General features: G+C 42.7%; 1 protein-coding gene across 2 annotated transcripts; it reads left to right on the plus strand.

Moving 5' to 3' along the window:
* Positions 1-2,198: 2,198 nt before the first annotated feature.
* zbtb10 (zinc finger and BTB domain containing 10) lies at positions 2,199-24,127 on the plus strand. Of its 2 annotated transcripts, XM_006787861.2 has the most exons (5): positions 2,199-3,091; positions 10,813-11,842; positions 17,911-17,976; positions 20,348-20,523; positions 22,376-24,127. In XM_006787861.2, exons 1-5 carry the CDS (start codon positions 2,423-2,425, stop codon positions 22,655-22,657), a joined length of 2,223 nt encoding a protein of 740 aa, XP_006787924.2. In that variant the 5' UTR covers positions 2,199-2,422; the 3' UTR covers positions 22,658-24,127. The 2 variants fall into 2 exon arrangements, with proteins under 2 accessions (XP_006787924.2, XP_006787925.2); XM_006787862.2 differs by lacking the exon at positions 17,911-17,976.
* Positions 24,128-24,152: the final 25 nt, after the last annotated feature.

The raw sequence follows: 24,152 nt of genomic DNA on the forward strand, positions 1-24,152 counted from the left end.
GTTTGTTTGTTTTTTACTGTACAACAAGAGTATGTATATGTATATGTAAAATGTATATGTATCTGCAATAGTGTAGTCGTATATAGAATAGAATAGAATAATAGAATAGAATAATCCTTTAATTGTCCCACAAGGGGAAATTTGGTTGTAACAGCAGCCAAAAAGACAAATATACAAACAAACAGTACACAGGACACGGAACAGAAACATACACAATTTTTCTTACATATTTACATTAAGGACAATGGTTACTATAAACAGAGAGTACTGTACAGTTATTAAATTAAATAAAAATAATTACAGGTAAGAGGCAAACCAGGTTGTAGTGCGAATTGGTTAATTAACTAACTTATTGCAGTTACAGCATTGATGTAAACAAATATGTTTGTTGGGAGCAGTTCAGATTGTACAGTCTGACAGCTGCAGGGAGGAAGGACCTGCGGAAATGCTCCTTCATGCATCGAGGATGCAGCAGTCTGTCACTGAAGGAGCTCTGCAGTTCAGCAACATCTACATGCATGGGGTGGGAGACTCTGTCCATCAGAGATGTATATATATGTTGTTTTATTTTTCTTACAGATACAGTGTCAGGTAAAATACGAAGAAGACTATGACACATGCAAACGTGTTGCTTCTGGTGCCAGTCTCAGGCGGCGACAGTTAAATAAGTTTAAAGAAAAGCCAGTTAAATCGGGCTTTTAAATCATTATCATTTTATTTTTAATACTAATAGTGAGGAAAATACTGCTGCTCCACATCATGTAACTCCAGCATATACAGGAAGAATGAAATTATATATCAATATCAATTTTTATCATGGCTATTAGTTTCTATTTCTTTTTTGTTTTTCTTCTTTTTGTTTCTTTTTTAGAGTTATATATATTTGGCTAAATATTGTTTTGAACATATCTTTCTTAAGCTCAAACTAACCTCAATTTACAATCAAGTCAACTCAAGATTTATTTCTAATTTTAAAGATACAGCCAGTCATTGCTCTGCTGAGACAGAATTCACTGCCACCTGCAAGGCCTGCTGTTCATTTGATGCGAGATGACACACTGCATTTTAGTATGACAGAATCGAAGGAATTTCAGATATTTTTCCTTTTAGTTCCATTATATTTTTATTTTCCAGCTGATAGCTTGTACGAGCTAGATGAATAAACACACACACAGTAGCCATACAAAACATTCCTTGTCTTCTTCTTGGGGATTTACCCACTCCTGTGGGATATACAATCCTCCACGTTATTGTCATCCAAACCCGGGTTAATTCCCACTCTTGTTCACACGCTGTGTGTGCAAAGCTCTTAATTGGGAAGCAATGAAACTATACACCAAGCAATGTGACACTGAGGGTGAGAAAAGACGCTCAGATGAAAGAGTGCCACCTACTGGATTTCGTTTTGATCACAAGGAGTGGGAGACGAGCAAATACGCGAGAATACAAGGCTGGAGTCTCCAGAGAATGACGCTTCGCGTCCAAACGCATTGCGTGACTTTATTTCAGACACGCGCGTTTCAAAATATATATACAAAATCTCAGTTAATCAATAACACCTTTGTTTTAGGGTTCAACATGCATCAGCAAACTCAACAAAGGAGATCTGGAAAAAACACAAATGCAAATGTTCTTCGAGCACATACAAAATATAAGGCAACAGTCTTACACACACCACATAAAGCTCAGGGGGAATATTGTGGTGTTGAATGTCGAATCTTGACTTAATATTAGTGTAGTGTAAGCAATTTTGTTTGGAATAAATATCTCGGTTAACATGCTTTTATGTATATTTATTGGCCCCACTTCTTTATATTCAAATACCAACCTTTATTTATTTATGTATAATTCACTATAATAAAAAGTAAATAAATGGATAATATAAAAAAGACACCCGACAAGTTTCCTTCTGCAGACATTCGTGAATGTTGGGACACCCCGCCGTGAGGAATGTGATTTGACATTCGCGGTCTAATAAAACAAACAGACATCAGATGAAAAGCATGCGGAAAATGGGTGCTTTTTTTTAAAGCACAAAAGACCCCATGCTGATCTACCCCCCCCCCCCCCCCCCAGTCATCTTCCTTTAAAAAGACACCCCCCACCACCACTACCACCAACACGTCCCCTCCCCCCCGCCCCCTCTGGTCGAGGTGCATTGTGGGGAGGAAAGTCGTTGCCATTCGACCTCTGCGGGGCCTGCGCGGACGCAGCGAGAACCCTGAAATTCATTATGCGTTTAAAACCTTTATTTATTTCCGCATAACCTACATACTCTCACCGGGAGGGCCGAGCGGAGCGCAGAAACGACGACGGTCCATCTATTTCGGAAAACACATCGGTTATAAACACAGCATTTTAATCGGAGGAGGGGGGATACTGTTGAGAAAGTGAAGATTCTAACATATATTAAGAAAAAAAAATGTCCGGTGAGAGAAACCGCAGGTCGCTGGCTTTCCGAGGAGGTGGATTAGCTGGGGTAACGGGTTCCAGCGGTATCGGTGGGGGGAACTGTAACAGCTGGGAGGCCCCGGCCTGTCAAGATCGACATTTTAACGGGAACAGGCCGGATCAAGAGGAGGACAGGGATCTGGGGGCGAAAGGACCATCGCAGAAGAGAGTGGAGGGCGCTGGATCTGTCAGCGATAGCACGGAACCCGAGGCGGAGGAAGAAGAGGACCCGGAAGGGGGCAGTCGGGCAGCTGGGGAGGGCGACGATCGTGTCGACTCGGTGGAAACGGAGGACGGGTCCGGGGACGGGAAAAACTGGGTTGCGGGGAACGGTCACAACAACAGCGCTGACGGCCAGGAGACTGCCAGGGGAGGCGAGACGGGATCCAGGAAATCTGGGGTAGAGATGAGACCGCAGACGCTGCTTCAGAAACACTCGCTTTTCCACGCTTCGTGGTTGCAAGAATTTCCATGGCTCAAATTTTGCCAGGAGACTGGACTCATGTCGTGCTCCTGGTGTCACAACATTGCCACTAAAAACAGCGACGAGCTCGTCAAAGGCAGTCGCAACTACAAGCGGGCCTTGCTGCTGAGACATCACCTGTCTTCTGAGCACGGGAGAAACGATCCCACCAAACAGGTAACGTTAGCCCAACTCCACGACGCTTTCGTTTAGTTAACTACGTAACGTGAAATACCTGTCATACCGTCGGCATACCTTAATGTCATTACCTGTTTAATTTTCTGTCACACGTAATAGAAGTTACTTTAAATTGTAAAGCGCAGCCTGGGAGGAAAGTGAGCTTTTACCTAAGCTTCACAATCCCTTCTCCCGGCTAAATAGTTAGCATCGGTGTGCGCTAACGACCACAGCTAATGTCTAGCCTAGCTTCACAGCCGCCCGCGGCTTTACTGTTTAGCCGGAGGTAGGTGACCAGTGGCCGTATTGGAAAGCCCCTGTACCAAAGCTAAGGGGTGACAGAGTGGAAAAACAAAATCACTTCAAAATATACTGTACTATGCAAGTTACTGTTGTGTGCCCACTCACCGGGCAAGTTAAAGACCTGCTCCAGTTTGACACCTGCTAGCTAATATCGCTCTAGAGGCTGTTTGTTGTCAAGTGACTAATTGCATGTCACAACTGCTAATCACCGATAACTGCCGAAAATGAAGGGATAAATATCGGACACTGAAGGTGTTGTGGAGCACTTTTAGATGTTCACTGTACATCGCAGCTAGTCCTTTCACCAGCAGCAGTCTTGATCGCTAGCTTGCTAGAGGTCGCACAATGGCAAGGGCTCGACCCTGGCAGCCTTCGGGGAACCGCACCCCTTACCCAACCCCCCGCCTCTCATGCAGCTCTGCTGCCTCTCTGTCCCGGGTGACCTCTGGCGCATTTCTTGCTCCTCCACCTCCGCCTCCCTTTAGGGAGCTAAATTAGAGGCATTGTGCGAGAATGACCCCCCAAAATCCATAGATGGTGTCACTTGCAGTGCTGGACAAGGAGGGGAGAGTAAATCAGGTTGTCCTGAGCGTGACATCTTGCTTGCCCAGAGGCAGCGTTTGAAAAGGTTTGAAAGAGTGAAAATAGATGTCAGTAATAGGATGACACAGCATCACCTGAGCCTGTCATCCATATTTCTGGATTATTGGGCTCTGGCTATAACTTTGGGGCATATCTTATGATTAAAGGCTTATCCTGTTTGCAGACGACTGAAACCACGGGTCATACTTACAGGAAATGACTCCACTTTATTTAATAGGCATGTAAAGAGTGTGTAGTTAGCTAAAGCTCGATGTAGGTATAATTGGGTATCCGTATCAGTTTCTCGAATGCCTTTTTTTAAAAAAAAAAAAAATTCAAAACACTTACGTCTTATTACATGTGAACAGCCTTTATTAATGTCCATGACATGTTTTTATTGCTTCGTCATTTTTTATTGCAGTTTAAGCAACACTTCTACAATACTCTTTTAGTGACCTCATAAAAACAGGGAGGGCAGATTTGTCTGTACAGTTCGGTGTCAAAGGACATTTTTCCCATTAGTCGTACACTGGGGGGGACTCAGTTCCTTTTTAAATTGCCACATCCTACCTCATATTCAGAGAATGGCTTGGGCTGTCACGAGAATTAAGAGCGGGGTGCTATTCGTCTGTGATTTGTGTGTGAAGAGGATTGTACTACTACATTTAGTTCCTTCCTTTGTACACGCAATCACTAATCAGAATGACTTAAAGTGATCCACTAACTTGTACACATCTCTAATTGGTAAGGAGAGCACTAGGAGTGGATTAGGGGCTTGGTGAGGCTTTTCCCTAGCAACAAGGACCCCAGACGCTGTCTTGAGAGGTTTTTCAGGCCATTTCCTCATAAATGGTTATAGCTGAGTAGATAAAAATTGAATTAAAGCTTAAAGCCTTCTTTCCTTTTTTTTTCTGAAGTATTTATCTTTTGTTTTTATGCTTCCTCAACTTGGACTGCCTTTTTAAAGTAAACAAAACAGCAAACACAGTACTGCTGAAATAATAGGCAGCGGTGTAAGCAAGACAGCATTATGAAGCAGTACATTAAAGGGGAACTACAGTGTTATGAGGCAACGTCTTGTTCTATTCACCCATTCCTGATGTTAGTCAGGCCTCTGCTGCATTTGTTAAACCTAATTCAATTATCTGTAGCACACCAGGGCAGCTGTGTTAAATGTGGGTATCCTTGGAGAAGGGGGCCGTTGTCCTTAATTCTCTAGATGCTGTCTTATGGTCAGATTGTTCCCCGTGCTCACTAGAGGGGGAAAAAAAGGGTAAACAGAGGCAAAAGGAGACGAGGTTTTCTGAGATTAGATATGAAGTCACATATGTACGACCATTTTAATTAAATTAAATTCTCAGAAAAGTTTTATTTTTTATGGTGAAAAATGGGCAGCCCATACACTTCTTTTAATACGTATTTAAAGGAGGGCGGCTGAGGGTGTGTTAAACCCACTCTAGATGTTACAGAGTGATAGAGAAAGTTCCTTGTCATGGTCGTGTGCAGAGACTATGTGGCTGGTATTCCTCTTAACATGATGACACAGAGAGATGTGTAATTGTCATATAACAACAAGTTTTTGACAGCCATTCTCTCTTACCACTCATTTACTTCCTTGTTTTTGTTGTTGTTGAGTATAAATGACAAATTTAATCCCCATCTCGCCTGTTCACCAGAGACCAGCAATATATGCCCGAACCAGCTCAGGATACGGCTGTAGTCAGGTCAGATGATGTATGTTGACCCATTTGATTTGATGGCCAAACAAACACTACTGTGTTGGTCTAAATGAGGGTGTAAGATAATATCACTACACTTAATCCTCCAAAAGGGAAATTAAGATATGTTTAGGCTTCTTTTTACATGTAATTTTCATCCTGTCATTTTAGTAGAGACAAACATAGGGCCGCATCATTAATCAAACTTTAATTTCAGTTATAATTTTGGCTTCTAACCATTATTGAAATAAGATAAAGAGTGGAGATAAAATGATTATTTGACAGTGTCTCTCTTGTTCTTGTGTTTCAACCCCACCCACTTTCTTTTAGTTTTGTTGCTCCCTAAAAGCCCACTTTCCCTTCCTGCAGGCTGGGACACGTTTAGTTCGGGTCGTATTTCTTTCTCTTTTCATTATTTGTTTAATTTCTGTTGAATTGCAATTAAAGCTGAAGGAAATGCTTTTTTCCCAAAGTCTCTGATAAATGATGAGATTAATATTGGCTTGAAAAATTCAGATTTTAATTCTTGTTAAGTCGAGCAGCCCTAGACAAACACCATATTCATTGTGATTGAGTGTTCCCACAAGGGGTAAGGGGTCCAGCCTATTGCCAGCCTGGTGCCTAGCAGATAGACCGGGGTGGATACGGGGGAGGGGGGTGTTTATTGGGGGACGCAGGTCAGGGGAATGGGTGGGGAGGAGCCGGAGGGAGAATTCTTCTCGTTGAGTCTGTCAGTGACACCCCCGGCTCTTTAGCATTGTTGGGAGGCAGGGACTCGCTTAGTTCAGCCCTCCCACACCTTGGGCCAAATGCACACTGCAGTATTGTTCTAGCATCTGGGGACAGACGGGTTGGGTGAGGAAAGGGGGGGGCTGAGTGAAGGATACACTAGATGGAGGGAGTTAGTGAAAGACTGGTGGAGATGGCCTCAGGGTTGGGCTGGTCATGGGACTGGATAGATGGAGGGTAGTGGGGTATAAGTGAGGGGACGGAGGCAAACATGTGTGCATAAAAGGTAAACAAACTGGCTCCAATGGGTTATTATGTTTCAAGGGGACCTTGTTGTATGACATGATCTGTTGGAGGTGTGTCTGAGTGTTTGCCATGGATCTGCTGGCCTTGGGGGCGTTGTGGTTTGTTTGGGTTTGTGGTTGAGTTTGTTGAAGTATTCTTTTCTACAAGCAGTCAGAGCATCAAGGCTCGGGTTTATGACCATCTTGGTTTGTTTAATCCACCTGTAAATCAGCAGTTATTGGCTTTTCACTGTAAGATTTTGAAGCATTCATGTTTGACCTAGATCAAAGCACCCACTTGGATGCTGTGCTCTCTTTCTGCCTTTTATTCTTCCACCCCTGGCATCTCTGGCTCAAATAAAAACCCAGCCACGTCATGACTGGGGGAGGCTGATATTGTCCCCACATTCTCTTTTGGCTCAAGCTGGTTTTGTCTCCAGCATCTGCTGTGCAGGGTTGATCTGCTGGTTCTCTTAAGCTCCCATCTCACACATGGCACATCTGGAGAAAGAATGATGCTGCTCATGAAGCCAGTATGGAGCAACTTAGCCCGGATAAAAGCTGAGAGGAGTCAGGGTGTTTGGGAGCGGGATGGTTAGTTGCTGCAAATGATAAGCAGTCTGCAAGTTTGTGGGTGTTGGTTTATTTGTGGTATTTGAGATGTATTTGTTTTTATTTATTTATTTTTTGAGTCTGTTGAGCCCTGAAGTTGTCATTAAGCTTATTTTATTTCATGCTGTTAGGTGGAAAATTGAAAACTCTGGGCAAAAACAAACAAGCATGAGTGTTGACAACCCAAGTTGAAAGCATATCCGACTCCCCTTGTTGCGATCGCTCTCCTGCCTGTCACCACAACGCTATATTAACCACCCCACCCCCCCACCCCATAGTACTCAACATGATAACCGTGCCCCTCCACAGGCTTTGATGTGTATATCATGGAATAATTTCTCTCCCTCTCTCCTCATCCTCTTAGCCTCACCCACATGCACCATGGCTCCTTTCTATGCTTGCAAGTGGGAGCTGCTGTGTAATAAGAGAGTGAGTGCCGAGCCTTTTCACAAAGGCCCACAGTGAGTGGACAATAAGCCTCGGGGAGAACACGAGCTATTGTGAAGGCTAAAATGGGGTGACCCAACTCCTTCTCTATCACGCTCACTTTCTGTCCCCCTCTGCTCGACATTTTCTCCTCCGCCCTTTCTCTCACTGCTCTCTCAAGCTCTGCCTTTTATTCATTTTCTTGGAGTGTGTGTTATCAGTGAATTCTCAGCTTCTTTTCATATATTTCTGTCAGCTCTGTTTCTACGTTTTTGATTTTTTTTTTCCCACCAGGATTGTGCAGTGCAGCTTTCTTGTCTCCTAATGTGCTCTATCTGTGCATCCTCCATTTATTTATGTGGTCTGCAAAGTCAACCCCTCCTATCTCTCCCTCATTCTGCCTTTCATTTTATTCCATCCCATTTCTCTCCCTCCAGCTGTGGCAGAGAATGATAAGCCCCCCTATACTGTGACCAGGCTGCCCTGGACAAGAGCTGCAGTGTGGAGCGAGTAGGGGTGGTGGGTGGGGGCTGGGTGGGGACCTCAGAGAAATGGATTTAATCTGAATTACTCGAGCTGAAACCCCAGCTGTACGTGTAGGCAGCGTGTGTGTTTGTGTGTGGATGTGCACGCGCGCCGGCGAGATGGTGATGGGTGGGGGCAAAAATGCAGGGCTTGAGCAATGTGAATTATTCTGGATTAGGACATCTGCTCTGCAATTCTAAAATGAGCCAGAGATGTATGCCCTGCTTGTGTACATCATGTGGAAAAACTGACATACATGTTCTGGGTTTATGATTTTGTATATATATGTATGTGTGTGTGTATATATATATATATATATATATATATATGGGGGGGGGCATTGAATTTTGTCTGTGAGTATATATGCATTCACTTCACCCCAGACTGTGTGTTATGTGATGTTTGCATTAAGCATATGCATGCACATCTCTATACACACCTCTTTCTCCTGCTCTGTTAGTCTGGCTCTTTGCCCTTCAACTCTTTCCAGGTGAGTGGGGTTTGATGCCTTTGTCTGTACCCCTCCCATGCTTGTTTTGGATACTTCTCAGGCCTCCTGGTCTATTTATGGCCTATTTCCTGTTCATCAAGTGACAGAATTTAGCTGTTTAGAAACGGAATATGTGCAAAACGTTGAATCCTGCGAATCTGTAGTAGAAGCTAACTAAAGAATATAAATGGAAAGAAAACATGTTTTAATGAAGGGGGAGGAAAGAAAATAAAACAGACCAATGCAGTGTCATTGCAGATTGCATTTTCAAAAATGCTCCTAGCACAGTTATGGCTAACTTCTTAATGGTGCCTCAAACTGTGTTATCAGGACATACAAATGGATAGAGGTCTTATTCCAGAATTATTCTTATCCATGCGAGTGTATATAGGGGTCACTGAAAGTCCATTTGTTTCATTCTGTGTGTAGTGTTAATGTTATGTGTTTGTTTTCTTCCCTGTTTGAAACCACGGTCTGTATCTAAAAGACGAATGTAGCAGCAGTGATCTCACCCATCAGTTTGTAGATTCTGCATTTTGAAGGCTCTACTTTTTTTCTTTTATAGCCATCGCCATCTTTTTTTTTTCTGAGGCCGGGAGTGACCGTGTTTAGGTGAAAGGGTGGACAGATAAGTTATCAGCTAATGCTACAGTTAGCAAGCTGATTTCAAAGATTGTGTAGGTACATTGCAGAGACACATATCCTACAACAGAAGGGCAGAATCTTGCTTACCAAAACTGAGACACAGACTTGTTAAGTAAGTCATGCTAATTCTTGAAATGACTGCATTGAGAATCTCCAAAAGGAGCAAAGACTGAGGTTACCTCCAGTTTTCTCTCCGTTTTGACCTCTTGTCCACACTAAGACGGCGCTTTCCTCAAGGAAAAACGCAGCGTTTTGAAAACGCATACATTTCAAAACGCAGCTGTCTCGTCGCAGTGTGGACACACGAAAACGCAGACTTTCTCGCATTTTAGTCATGTGATGCAGTCATGTGACCAAATAAACAAAGATAGCGGAGTGCGTTATACAGCGGTTGTTTTGATTGCTCCAGATAGCTTTTCTTCAAATTCTTTAAATCTCACTGGCTTTTGCGCATGCGCAGGACTGGAACGTAAGCGTTTTGGGCCGTTTCAATGTGGACGCACAACTCTGAAAACGACTGAAAATGCTGGTGTGGACGCGGAGCGTTTTCAAATCTATCAGGGCTAGTGTGGACGTACCCTAAGGAGGGAAACTTCAGGAGGTGTAGTGTTAACACCTGGGAGTCATGGCGACTATAACCATGGTTTTAAGCCTTATCAATATGCAATTATTCAAGTTATTAAAAAGAAAATTCATTCCATACATGTCAACATTTTAATACAGGCATTTAACGTGTGTCTCTCTCACTGAGCCAGTCTAGGGAACTGTATTCTCTATTTGCACTTTCATTCAGTCCTTGAGTTTGCCGCTTACTTGGAACACAACATCTGGCAGGAGTTGAATCAGTCAGATATTTGACTTGATCTGTGCCTGATTGGTCACTAATGCTTACCTCAGAAACGTGTTAAGTTTTTGTAACGCTTGCTTTAGCTGAACAAACATGCCATCGTGCTCAAATATGGCATCATGTTCAGGTTTTTGCAGGCATTCTATTGGTACATAGAATAAGATGTGTTACTTTTGTTTGTGGTGGTTGAATCCAGTCATTTCTCGTGTTTATTAATATGTGGTTGTATTTTATGTTTACATTTGCAGCTGTGGAATTTGGTTTAGAAAACACATTGACATTAGTGTGTTACCTAGCCTTAAAGTACTGGACCTTGCCTTCCGTCACTCCCACCTCCCCGTTAACAGCAGCCTGTCAAACCTGTTTCACCCCCAGGACAGGTGCAACAGTGTCGTTGGGAACCCAGTGGGTGTATTTGTTTTTTGTAAAGACAGGACTTACAGGAAGGGAAAACATTTGTGTACGATTGCATTTATGCTTGCTCTTGCAAATTACTTGTGTGGGCACACACAGTTTTTTTTACAATACTTTTTTTTGTCTTCTTCCTTCTTGCCTAAAAGGAGACACTGAGGCCCTCGGACAACACCAGCCCCTCCACTAACTGCACAGAGGAAGACTACCGCAACAAGCCCAATGAGAACTCCTACTGTTACCAGCTTCTACAAGAGCTGGACAAGCAACGCAAAAGTGGCATCCTCTGTGACGTCAACATTGTCGTCTCGGGCCAGGTGTTCCGCGCGCACAAAAATATCCTGGTCGCAGGCAGCCGCTACTTCAAAACCCTCTACTGTCTGACCAAGAGCGAGACCCAGGACCAGACCACGGTCACACACCTAGATGTTGCTGCTGTGCAGGGCTTCTCGGTCATTCTCGACTTTCTCTACTCTGGGAATCTGCTGCTCACAAGCCAAAATGCCATTGAGGTGATGTCAGTTGCTAGTTACCTCCAGATGACAGAGGTTGTACATTCTTGTAGGGCTTTTATAAAGGATGCTCTGAACATCAGCATCAAGCAAGAAGCTCCCGATTCCGTGGTGGTGGACTACAACAAGAGGCAGATGGTGGCCAAAGAGGGACAAAGGGGGCTAGACCGTAAGCCAAGTAACTTCTGGGCGACAAGCATCCTGTCAAAGCTATCAATCAAGGCCAGCAGCAATCAAGGGAAGGACGCAATGGAAGAAGATGACGAAAATGGCCGCGTAAAAGAGGAGACGAGTGATATAGAGGTGACAGTGGTCGGGGGTGAGGGCTGTGCCCTCGTAACCCCCGGAGCCTCTGGTAGCTGGACCCACCACGACAACTCATCTGATTCAGCAGAGACCAATGAAATGCGGGCGACGAGTGGCCAGACGCGGGTCTTCGTCTGGAACGAGCCAGCCACAGGCGGCACGGCCGCATCACCCGCAGCAATAAAGCGAGAGGCACCGGATGCTGCAGCTGGAAGTGGACGGAGGAAAAAACAAGCCACAACACGGCGGTTTGTCTACAATTTCCCACCAGAGCCTGAAGAGGGATTTGATGAGGGGATGTTCATCCAGCCTTCAGCCTCCTACCCCAGAGAGGACTTCTCCTCGCTCTCCGAAAATGCTGGTAAGACACACATTTAACACGCCTTTTCAACTTTACAACAGTCTTGCTATGAGATGTGAGAATATGTGGATTGTCCTTTATAGCTAATGCTAAGTAGTAATTAGCATAAGAAATTTCTGTATAGGTGTTTATATTCTTCCTTTACCCATCCCCCCCATCATGCCTGACAAACTCCTTCTGTCAGAAACTCCTACAACACACAGCGAGCCTCAGACCGAGCTCTTGTCCTCCGCTGTAAAGCATCCTTGCACTCCTGGTAGTCACATGACACATTAAAACCTTGTATTTAAAGTGAATAATGTAAACGAACCATTTTTTTTTTGTGCAAATGCAGAATAACGCACTGTGCTTTAGAAGTAATTCCAACCTTGAAAGGAGTCTGTAGCTGCACATTTGTCGGGCAAAAAGGTTTTAAAAAATATAGTGAAGATTACTGAGTAGAGCCCTGAAACATGAGTGGTTCAAAAGCAACATTCAGTTGGCTTTATCATCAAGTAACAAACTTTTCCTACTTGCTAACCCAATAAAAGCACAGATTGAACCCAAAGCAGTCCAATCTGTGCTTTTCAAGCATCTAACCTGCCATGAATAGTCAATAATTAAGCCAATCCTGGACTCGGTCTTCACCAAATATTCCAGACCATTGGGCTCATAAAAGTTAAGAGATGAGAGATCTAGATATGTTAATGTTGCCAGGTCTGTCCTTCTAACGCTGAGGTTGTTTTTGTTTCTGTAAGAGACTTTCATGTATTCCATTTCTTGAAATCTTCTGTCCTTTCAGTCTTTTTCTCTTCTGTTCAACACTGGTTACATTTGTACTCTCAGTCTTAAACTATCTGTTCCTTCATCCACCCTATCCAGTCCGCATGTGTTGTAGCACTCTTAGTAATCTCTTCTTAGATCCAGCCTTCTCCATCTCTTGTTGCCATTAAGCATGGCTCTCCATCTAACCATAATGATATCACATATTAAGTGGAGTGGTATGGACAGGGGGAAGAGGATGTGAAGACTGTGTGTACAAGAAGTAGAGAACTACATTTTATGTACGTGTGGTGTGAGAGAGACAGAAGCCCTCCCTGATGCGAGATAATGAAGAAAGCAGGGGAAGCATTTCTTCCCGCAGACCTCCCTAAATGCACTTGAATGCTCTTAGTGCCTCCAAGGCCTCTTTTAAAATGTACGTGTAGCGATGCTGGGTGTTGGCCTAGAGAGAGTTCACTTAAAGCTGTTAGTTTTTAACATGTGCGCTCCGTGTCTCTGTTCGGTATATACAGCTTTTTTCCAAATAAAGAGATGTTTATGACTTTGTGTAAGATATCAATCACAAGAAAAAGGTTTTAAGGCAGCTGTTTACCCCTAAATTATATTTTCTGTCCAACAGTACATTTACCTCAACTACCAGATTTTTAGTCGAGCAGTATGTGCTGCGTTTTCAATGTAAATAATGATCGGCTCACCCAAATGTAACCACCTCCTCATCCAGACGCTTAAATCCTTTAACTACTACAGTCAGGAACCTTGAACGTCTGTAACTAATGGCCCACCTTTTGTGAAATATCTGCAAGTGGTGGTGTCCAGAGAATTTAAGGCTAAAATGTGCAGCACATTATGCTGCTGCTGTTTGATGTTGGAGAGGAGGGCGCGTCCCCTTTTTTAGGTCATAAGAAATGTAGCCCGCTTGTGCGCTAAACATGTGATACAGCATTCATTTGAGGTTAAATTGTACCGTTTGTGGCATTTCTCCGGTTCCCATTGTCAGTGGAGTGCATTCTAAGCGGGGTTTTTTTGTTTTGTGTGTGTATTAGTGTTAGTTCCCATTTTGGAGTAGTGCTACAGAGTGCAGACTAAGTTAAGTTGCTGAGGGTTTTTTCTTCTTCTGAAGATTAGAGCTGAGGTTGAAACTACAAAAGTTTTGGCAAAGAATCCTGATCTCATCAGCTGTTTTGAACAAGTCTAAATATGTCATCTCAACGTCCACCTTTGTTGTGGTGTTTGTGTCACATACAAATGACGTCACAGGATGTTCAGCCGCATTGCTATAACGACCCCACGCACATTAGGTGGTACTTAATTGTGGTGAAAAATGAGTCGTACTGCCTCGAGTAGCATCAAGCTGATCTGAGTAGGTACCAGTGTAGGGACTAACGCATTATTAAGTAACGCTTTACAGTAACTAGGTTATTATTGTGGTAACGAGCACGGTAACTAATTATTATGCCAAAATCAGGAACGCGTTAATCGTTACTGGGATTTAGATAGGGTCGTTATTCGTTACTTCGTGTGGTGGCTATCGCGGAGCTTCCACAGATTCAGTAACATTAGCAAGTGGTGGAGGGCAGCAGGTGGATGAGGGAAAGGGCGAGGTGGCCCGAGGCGGCCGCTGGTGTCAGGTGAACTGAACTTCAGGTAAGAAGTTATGACCTGCAGTCTATCCGGGTCAGATATAAACCAAGTTTAGGTGGAGTTTATTTTCGTTATGCTGACTTTTTCGTACGGCGTACTAGCTAGCATGACGGAGTTTCTATACAGCTGGGTGGGCGCTATGATGTTTCTGATGTTGAACTTTATTTTATTCATAAGGTTAATTATTAAAGTTGCCAACCATCCCGTAAAAAACAGAATCATCTCATATTCAGAGAAAATATTACGCTTTTCATATTGAGGTGAAAAGGAACAGTTTGTCCCGTAATTCAGCTACAATGAAAAAGACACAAAGCTATCTCTTCTTCTCTCATTCTCTCCCCCTCCCTCTTCTGTTGCTACTTCAATCATGAAACTGATCAATGATCAGCTGATTGGCTTTTCTCTCTCGTTTGTTTATCGCTCACTTTGCACCAGAAAGAGGAATCCACTGGATGTTGCGCTAAACAACAGCAGCACGTTTAAGCTTGATCAGCTGTTGTTAGAATTTATTTAATATCACTTTCTAGTATCAGCTGATGTTTGCTGGAACCACAGCCATAAACGCTGCTGGTCATGATATCGGTTTGGATATGTGGTGAGAGGGAAACATGAAGATGAAACCAGGAGATGTCCTTACTGAATCATCAGAGCTGAACAGGTGATGGAGAAACAGGTTTACCTTTTAGGTGACATGAATGAGTTGAAGGGAAGTTATGAACTGTTTCTAAGAGACAAATAACACCAGGATCTTTTTTTTTTTTAACATAGCTGACAGCTGGTAACTGTGCAGGGGCGGGTCTAGCAAAGTTTTGCCAGGGGGGCCATGTAGGGCATTAACAGGGAAAAGGGGGGCACAAAGAAGTACTTTTTTTTTCTTATTCTCATTTAAAATGTCTAGCTTTTAAAAAATAATTATCTGAATCTTACAACAAACGATTGATAGATTGATGCATATATACCATCAAAACGGTGTACATCACTGTCACAACAGCATTTGTTTTCATTCAAAGGCTTTATGATGTTTCCTATAATGGCGGGCCGGTCTCTAGTCATAACGCCCGGGCCGATTTTTTTGTCCCAGTCCAGCCCTGTATGCAGCTCATCTGCAGTCTGGTGTTACCTACATCTTCCTATTCAGAAGGCAGAATTTCCGAGTTCTGAGTACAATTGAAAGCACCACAACTGCAGTTTTCATGTTGGATGTAAAAAGCACACATGACGCTGTGACGTAGGCTAGAATCATGGCGGCGGTCAAAGGCGGTCCAGGCATGGGATTTCTCTCGTGGAAATATGCACATTATCTTTTCCTTTCTATTGGTAGGTGGCACAGTGCACTTGTGGCAAGTAAGCAAGCTAGAAACTAGAAGACTGTCAGTCTGGCTGGGTATCCAGTTACGGAAGCAACACATTAACAAGAGAATTCTGAGTAAAACCAAAGTTACTTTCTCTAGTAACTAGTTACTTTGAAAGTAATGAGTAACTTGAAGTAACTGAGTTACTTTTGATAGAAGTAACTAGAAATGTAACTGAGTTACTAATTTAAAGTAACTTACCCAACATTGGTAGGTACTAATGGTAAAACGACTGTAGACTGACCTCTGGGAGCCATAAAGACAAGTGTGTGTTACACCTTATTTGACAGAAACCTTCATATCCCTGTTATTTCTGACTGTTTAATGGGCCAAAAAATAGCTTGTACTACTGTGTAATTTTTAAAAGTGGTTAATAAATGGTACAAAGCTGGTGAGTTTTCCTCTGTCTCTGGGGAGGTGACGATGCTAAAAAAAAAACCCTGAGTGTACTTCTCCACTCTGCAAAGGATAACTAACCTTTGTCCTCATTCTATTTAAGTAGATTTGGCTTCCTCAAGTCTTTTTTTTTTTTTTTTTTTTAATTTATTACTAATGTGCTGAAAAATTCATCAGATTGCTGGAGCCAGCATTTTGCAAACTGTGGTTCTAGTGAGTTATTTTAGACACAGGCAGCAGCCACAATGGTAGATATTCTGCATTGGTTTAGATACACTGTAATGGTACGGATCTTTCAATCAGACAACAATTTTTCACCTTGATTATCCAGCGCCATTTATGGACAAAAAGTTTCTTGTCAGAGCGGTCGGTTGGTGACGGCATTTCCCACAGTCTAGCCTTGATTAGCCATGTACTGCATACAGTGCTCAATTGTTGTAATTCAGTCTTGATTTGTGTGTCACATGATCTTCTAAATCTACATATACTTGGATAGAAAATACTAGAATGATCCATTTCCGTCATTGGTACAAGTACACACCACAAAAACTCTTCTTCTGGCTTAAACTACACAGCTCTCTCGCACTAGCTGCCTTGCATATTTCTCTTTGAGTGAATAGTCATCGAGCAATACTAGCTGTCCCAGTTTCCCACAGTGATGTCACGCTCTTGGCTTTCATTTTGCTTCAGTTTGATCTGTGTAGTCGCGCTCCAAGGATGGAAACATTTTAGCACAAATGGAGGCCTTTTTTTGTTACAGTTTTTGAAAGGGATAATAAAAACTGTAACTTTTTATCCGTCTTCTTCTTGTTGTGCTTTAGATTATTCGTTGCTGCAAACAACTGTTAATTATTTCCCGGTTTTTCATAATTAGTCTGGCCTTTAAATTGGGCTGACTGATGAAATATGTCAGTTTTTTAGCATTCAAGGTAACGTCCCAAACTATTCAAATATTTAATTATGAGCTGTGAAAGCTCAGAAAAGCAGCAATTAATTTTTGGCAGTGGTTCAGTTGTAAAGACGGCTGATGTTTGAAGGAAGGTTGGTGTTGAATAGGATAAGAGCAATTGAAAGTGAAGAGTGTTTCAAGGTTATGTTACTCTGCTGATGCTGCCTGTTCTTCCTACACCAAGCCCACAGCCATTACTCATGGCCAGTAAATTCTTTGGCCAAACAAGACTGTTGGATTGTTTAAAGGGTGGGTGCTGCAAAGGCACAAAGAGCAGGTGAAATGTATTTGCATGCACACTGGTCTCTGTTGTAGCACACCCATACACACCCACGCATAGAAACAACCCACCACTGCTCACCCTACCCCCAATCCCTGCGAGGTGCAAAGCCGCCAGGGGCAGTCCCTTCTCTCCCTAATCCACTCTAATGCACTGGGGCTGTCCTCACTATTCCAAATATTGACCCAGGGAGAATGGAGACACACACACACACACACACACACACACACACACACACACACACACACACACACACACACACACACACACACACACACACACAAAGGGGTGTGTCTTTAATGGGCTCTAAGCGCTGATGCTTTACGAACCGGACGTGCACGTACACACACAGGTGCTCACACTAGCGCTTACAAAAGCTGAGTGTAAGATGAGCCGTGTGAGGGCTCGACTCTGTCATCCTCCAGTTAACCCCCTTCCTGCTGGAGCCTCCTTAACTTGTTGCACTTGTTGGTGGAAAACACACTGCTTTACATACAGTAGGGGCCTGTGTCTTTGTGTTTGCCTATGTTGTTCACTGAAACTTCCATTGTTTCATGTGGGGGTGGTTAGTTGTGTACACAAGACATTGCGAGGTGTGCGTCGCCCCCACTCCCCACCCCACCCTCCAGGCTCTCAACCACCTCTCATCTGTCTTTTTCCCTTCTCTTGTCCCTTCCCCCTTTCCCAGAGCTGGCCAATCAGATCCAGTATAGCATCATGCAAGACTTACAACAAGGGGAGTCCTGGGAGAATGGTAAGATGCCACACTCTAGACTACTGCTAAATTACCAGCTTAGGCAAATTTAGTGACTCTTGTGCAATGCCCATTATTTCAAATGAGTGTGGGAAGTCTATTTAACATGTTTCCTTTTAACAAGTGAGAAGACAAACAACCTGGTTCATTTAGGAACTCCTGTTCAACTGGTTTTAGAAGGTGCAGCTGACCTGTGATCTCTGTGAGGTGCTTTTCCACCAAAAGTTCCTGGAATTTCAAATCAGCTGATGTCCAGGCACTTTCCAAGGGGTAAAAGTTCCTCTACCGAATCGGGACTTTAGTTTCCACAGTACGTGGAAAGCCTGGGGCAAGTTTAAGCAAATTAGACTGACATATGGAAAACAAGACTGTCTCATGTAGCTTCTTTCTCTGTAAAAATGAGCAACAACGTTTGGTGTTTAATTTGGTCCTTTGGGTTATTATCTATAAAGCTGCTAAATTAAAGCCATAAACCAAGCTTCTTTTTTTTAAACGCTATATGTATAACAGTGACACAGAGAGCACAATTTTTTTTTTTTTAAAAAAAGGTAGTGTTCAACAAGGCGTGAGATGGGAAGACAAATTTAGACAAGGTTATGTGTTACTTTCAGTCTATTTATAAAGGATACGAAAATGGCCAGTGCTCCGACTCAACAGTACTGAACAGTCAACAAGCTGTAATTGATTTCAGTATATTCTTGAGAACCAGAATAGTCGACAGAACGGTTAGTGTCAGAACACATGCAAAATAACTTGACATCGTCACATACATGTAGGAGGGGAGAGTACTGCTTACAGTCATAAGTGACAGGGTGTATAGTGTGTATATATAGTTCATACAGCGGGCTGGTCAGTGGGTATACACTACTTTTTTGCATTTTCATCAATGTTCCCTTTAAACTGAAAAAGATTGTCAAGCCGTTTTGAAGCCGACATGTCATCCCTTCAACTTCGTCTGACTCTAAACTGAGTTTAGATCTGTGTCCAGAATCCATAATAGGAGCTGCGTGTTATTGACTTGAATCCACAGCACACTCTAAATTAGATTCTTTCCCATTGCTCCCAAAGTTGAGACGGATCTTCTGTTTTGATTCTGCTTTGATTGTTTGTTTGTTTTTAAATAGATGATTAATGATTTAGAGGCAGGTTAGTCAGGTGGCATCAGCTGAAAAGGTGTGATAGGGATTGTTTTTTTTTAATGTAACCTTACTGAATGTGACCTTTCACTTAAAAGAAAAAAATCCCTGCATTTAAAATGCATTTATTTAAATGTACACTTTTAGGGCAGTTTGTGAATTTACACAAAATCTGTGCAGCTTAAATTCACAGCGTGTTGCACTTCCCCGAGGTGCTTCTGTGCTGTGTTTAACACACGCAGGCTGAGTGAATACACAGGTGACCTGCTTCTCATCAACCATCGTCCTCTCCTCCCCTTAGCAACCTGCCTTGACGACTCCTCTGTTGTGCGCTCCTTGGCTCAAACAAAAGGATCAGCCCTATTACCCCACTCTCAGCGGAGACAGCCCGTTTGGAGCCTTTTCAAAATCAATACATCGTCTATTTATTTGCAAACCCAGCTGTCCTCGCTGGCTTGTAAACATACCCACAGGGTTAATGAAGAAAATGAGGGTGCAAGGACATCTGCATTATTGATTTACACACTGAAATAAAAATAATAAAGAAATAAATAAACATGCTGATACATAGACTTTGTCCTTGAGTGATTAAATAGCCGGGCTTTATTTATTTAGCTTGCTAATCGTGTGTTCTGTATCATTAGGCAGATCAGTGTCTATGGATTGAGCGTTATTAGCGTGTAGCTATCCTTACCATACCGTTTATTATTTAATAAAGAGACTCATTAATTTAGTAGCCCGCTAACACTTGCCTCCTCGTTTCAATTGCAGTGCTCTGGTAATTGTATAAACCCCACCACCCACTCCCCCGACTGAACTACTTGAGCCAAGCAGTAGATCCATAGATCCATGGTGCTGCTTTACATTCATGCCTAACATAGATCATCGACATAGCGTGACCTCTGTCGTAAAGTTAACCTGCAGACCAGTCAGCAGCTAAGGAGAGGGATTGCGAATCTGCCACAGTTAGCAGTGTGCGTAGCTTTGCCTAAATTATGTCTGCATTACAGTTTGTGGTTTGTAATGCATTTTAACTCAGTGATTTGATAAACAGGATGTTGGTTGCTGGCACACCCCTCTGTCATCATTCGGTGGAAATGCAGCTTTTACGATAATTGTCTTGCTCCATCTCACCATTATTGGTTTAAAGCAACTTTCTTTTCCTTAAGCAAAATGTTGTCTCCTGCTGACCTTCCTGTGCATCTGCATGTTTTCTGTTTTTTCTCTCTACGCAGGCGAGTCCTCACACCTAGCCCTCAATAAGCTCAAGTGCCCCCACTGTAACTACATCGCCAAGCACCGCCGCACACTCAAGAGGCATCTGATCATCCACTCAGGTGTGCGCTCTTTCAGCTGCGACATCTGCGGCAAGCTGTTCACCCGCCGTGAGCATGTAAAGAGACATTCCCTGGTGAGTTTGCATATGCACTGGATCCTCTCGCGCTACCACGTGACGTGCGCCCTCCAATTTCTGGCAAACGCCACAGCGTTTTGGCCGCCCCCTCACATCAGTGCACCTCCACCTTGTGTTTTGTGTCTGGTAGCTTTTGCTCAAAGGGAGTGAGTGCAGAAGTAGAAAGTTTTAGCTGCATATCTTACTTGGTAATGGTGGGAGGACTGTAGGGTCAAACACAAAGTGATGCGAAACAAATGGAATTGTGGGATCATCCCTCATTTCCTGCATCTAAAGATAAGGAGGCCAAGTTAATCATTGTCCTGGCATCGTCCCGTTAAAGATGGAGCATAATTACTTTACTCCTTAGTCAGTTGAGAAAGATTATCCCAGTTCCATGTAGTGAAAAAAGAGGGGGAAATGTTACTGTGTTCCACTAGTGGTAAAAGCAGTTATTCTGGTGAGCCACTCCTAGTAGCTGGAAAATAAATGCCCAAACCCCACACCCCGGTTTTATCAATCATTAACAACAAAAAAAAGGATCCAAGTTCAATACTGGTAAAATAAAGGCTAGTATGGCACAATCAGCAAACGTGTTGGTCTGTTTTTCCTTCATCTGGCGTTCTGTTTGAGAACCACTGGCTGAGACGAACACTTTGACATTGAAGGATGTACTTCTGTTTGCTTTCTTGCTTCAAGTCCGATGGGAATATTGATTCTGCTAACATCCAATTAATCACAGTAGATTTTGAGCTACTGCTTACCTCTGCTTAGCGTAGCATAGAAACTGGAAACATATAAATGTCTAACCTAGATTAGTCCGAAGCCTCCCATCAGCTCCGAGATTACCAGAATATTACTTTTCTTAACGTGGATGGTTCAGCTCCATATTTTATTCATAGCTTCCAATAGAAGAGCTTTGCATGACTCATAATTCAGAAATAATCAGTCTTTTTAACTTGGCCTGGGTGCAGATCCTCAGCTGTTTTAGCTTTTCTCCATTCAAAGTGCCCATTATCCTCATTGTTGTGTCGTCACGTGCAGCAAAAGTGATTGAACATTAGTGGCCGAAACTCAGTTTAGAGGCACCGGGCTTGCACGTCTCACCTCATTTTCACAACCTCAGTGTTTTTGATGTGGCCGGTGCTGACCAGACACAAGTTTACAATCGTGTCAGTTTTTACTACCATTTTAATGATCCACAGTACAGAAGCTCAGAGTAGCAGGTTACACAGAGGGAGATGTTGCAGTAAAGTCTTTACTTCCAGTTTTGACATTTTTTTCTCCTCTGCCAGCGCTGATGTGGAGGATTTTGTAAACAGCGCAGAGCTGTAGTGGCGTCACTGAACAACATGACCAATGTGGCAAGTGTAATGAGCCACTGAGGCACCAGTCCCAAAGGCCTAAAGATGGGTCAGTGCCCTCCTGGCCAAGAAAAATGTTTCCTCAACCAGTTGGCAAGTGGTTGCTTGAGATGTATGCCACTGCACCAAAAACCTCCTTGCGCTAGCTTTAGTCCAGCTAGCAGCAAACTGGCAGATTCCTGCAGTTGCCTAGTCTCCATCAAAGACACAGAGTCATGAAAAGTGCAAACCAGAAACGGAGACCATTCACCTTCAAAGTAAAAGTTTTGAAACTTTTGTGGTAAGCCACAGCTTTTACTTTGAAGGCAAATGTTGCACTTGTGACCTATGGGAAACCTTGGTGATCTCAAGGAGAACGTTAACTTTGCTCATGTTTAATATACTTGCATTGTAACTAAAACTAAAGAAAAGTAGCTTAAGTCCACATTAGATTTACCAGTGAACGCATCGTTTACACAACAACTAACTGGAATTACTCCATGTCATTGACCCTGTCTACCTTCTAGGTTCACAAGAAGGACAAAAAATACAAGTGCATGGTATGCAAGAAGATCTTCATGCTTGCAGCAAGCGTCGGTATCCGCCACGGCTCGCGGCGCTACGGCGTGTGTGCAGACTGCGCCGACTCGCACCAGGCCACTCAGGAGGGCCTGGAGGGCATCGAGTTTCCTCGGGACGAAGACTTTGATGGGGAGGAAGGGGAAGAAGTGGAGGGCGAGGAACCTGCTGAGAACGACCAATCAAATTGGGGCGAGGGCAACGCTGGTGCTGCCCCGGAAGAGGACTAAAAAAAATAAATACATTTTTAACAAGCTTGAGAAACAAAAATGAATAACAGTTGATGTTTATTATATATGTATACAGAAATCTAGCTGGTAAACAATCAACTCCAAAGTGCTATCAAACCTTGAGGTTACTTAATTGTGCGAGTATATGACAAAGAGTTTGATTTTTTTTTTTTTTAAAGAAAAAAAGCTTTGCGGGAACTCCAAGATGTACAGATTTTATTATTGCTCAAATGTGTCCAACTCTGGGCCCAGCGCCCACAAGAGAACGATTTAATGACGAATAACGTGATGAATCAGGTCTTTGGTGATGTATTTTATTTCCTGTTTTGTTTTTTGTTTTCGGAACTGGCGGGCGGGAGTCGGGTAGGGTGAAGTAGTTTTTGAGTTGAGTTAGGCCAATCATCTAAACAAAGAAATGTTAATTATTTAATTTATGAAGAGAGGTCTTTATGGTCTTATCAGATTCTATAATTTGTTTTGTTCTATTGTTTCTTTCCTTGTCTGCGAGCAGAGCCGTAGTAAGCCGTCGCTCTCTGCTCCGTCTGAGCGTGCGTTGTAGAAGTACACAGAAGAAGAGCATTACTGTCCACAGGAAGATTTTACCTTGCTCTGTAGATTTTTTCCTTTCTTAGATGCGCTAAATATTATTCTTTTCTGTGTTTTATGTTTGTTTTTTTTCCTTCCCTGCACAAAATCTTGGAACCAAAAAATCTGTTTTGCGACTCTAATGTATTACAGCCATATTTATGATTAATTTAAGAGGGCTGTGATATTGTGCCAAACAGACCGCACACCAAGATTAAGCAGGAAACAAAAACTACTGAATTTAAACAAAAAAAGAGACAAAAAAGATGAATGAGAGAAAGACGATGTTAGGTTTGTTGTTAAGCGGGCAGGGTGGGGGAAGATGATTTAAAAAAACAAAAAGAAAGTACAAGGGGAAATGTTATTGCTAGCTTTACACAAATCACGGCGTCACAGTAACACTTTATTATTATTATTATTATTATTATAATACAAAAGCATTTGAATTTCACTTAAAGCTTGAATTTTGCCAAATGACGAAACGTTTGGTGCTGTAATGCTTGTTGCAGAATACTGGACCTACAGGCTATATATGATGTTTATAATCATAAAGCTTAAACTGACTCAGTTATGCATATGTAATCAGCTTAAACTATAGAAACACTGTTGTGCTACAGCGACTATCAGGTATGCTTTGCCATTGTTTTTAAGCTTATTTTTAAAAAAAAAACTTTATTTAATGCACACGCACGCACACACACACATCCACACATACACGTACAACGTTTTTGTAGAACTACCGGCAGTACTTGCAATTGACATTTTGAGGACCTAAGTGGACATCCATACCCGTTTGTTTATATTTGGTACTGAGGTATAAAGTAAATACAGTATATATCTATATATTTTGAATCACTTGAACGTTGGTTGTGAGGGGGGGGGGGGGGGGGGGTCGGGGAGGCGTGTAGAA

This window comes from Neolamprologus brichardi, chromosome 22 (genome assembly GCF_056152115.1).
Source record: "Neolamprologus brichardi isolate AB-2024 chromosome 22, ASM5615211v1, whole genome shotgun sequence".
NCBI lineage: Eukaryota > Metazoa > Chordata > Actinopteri > Cichliformes > Cichlidae > Neolamprologus > Neolamprologus brichardi.

Coding starts and splice junctions, on each gene's coding strand:
- zbtb10 (XM_006787861.2), top strand. CDS start 2,423: ATGTCCGGTGAGAGAAACCGCAGGTCGCTGGCTTTCCGAGGAGGTGGA. Junction 3,092..10,812: donor GAAACGATCCCACCAAACAG/GTAACGTTAGCC, acceptor CTTGCCTAAAAG/GAGACACTGAGGCCCTCGGA. Junction 11,843..17,910: donor CTCGCTCTCCGAAAATGCTG/GTAAGACACACA, acceptor CCCCTTTCCCAG/AGCTGGCCAATCAGATCCAG.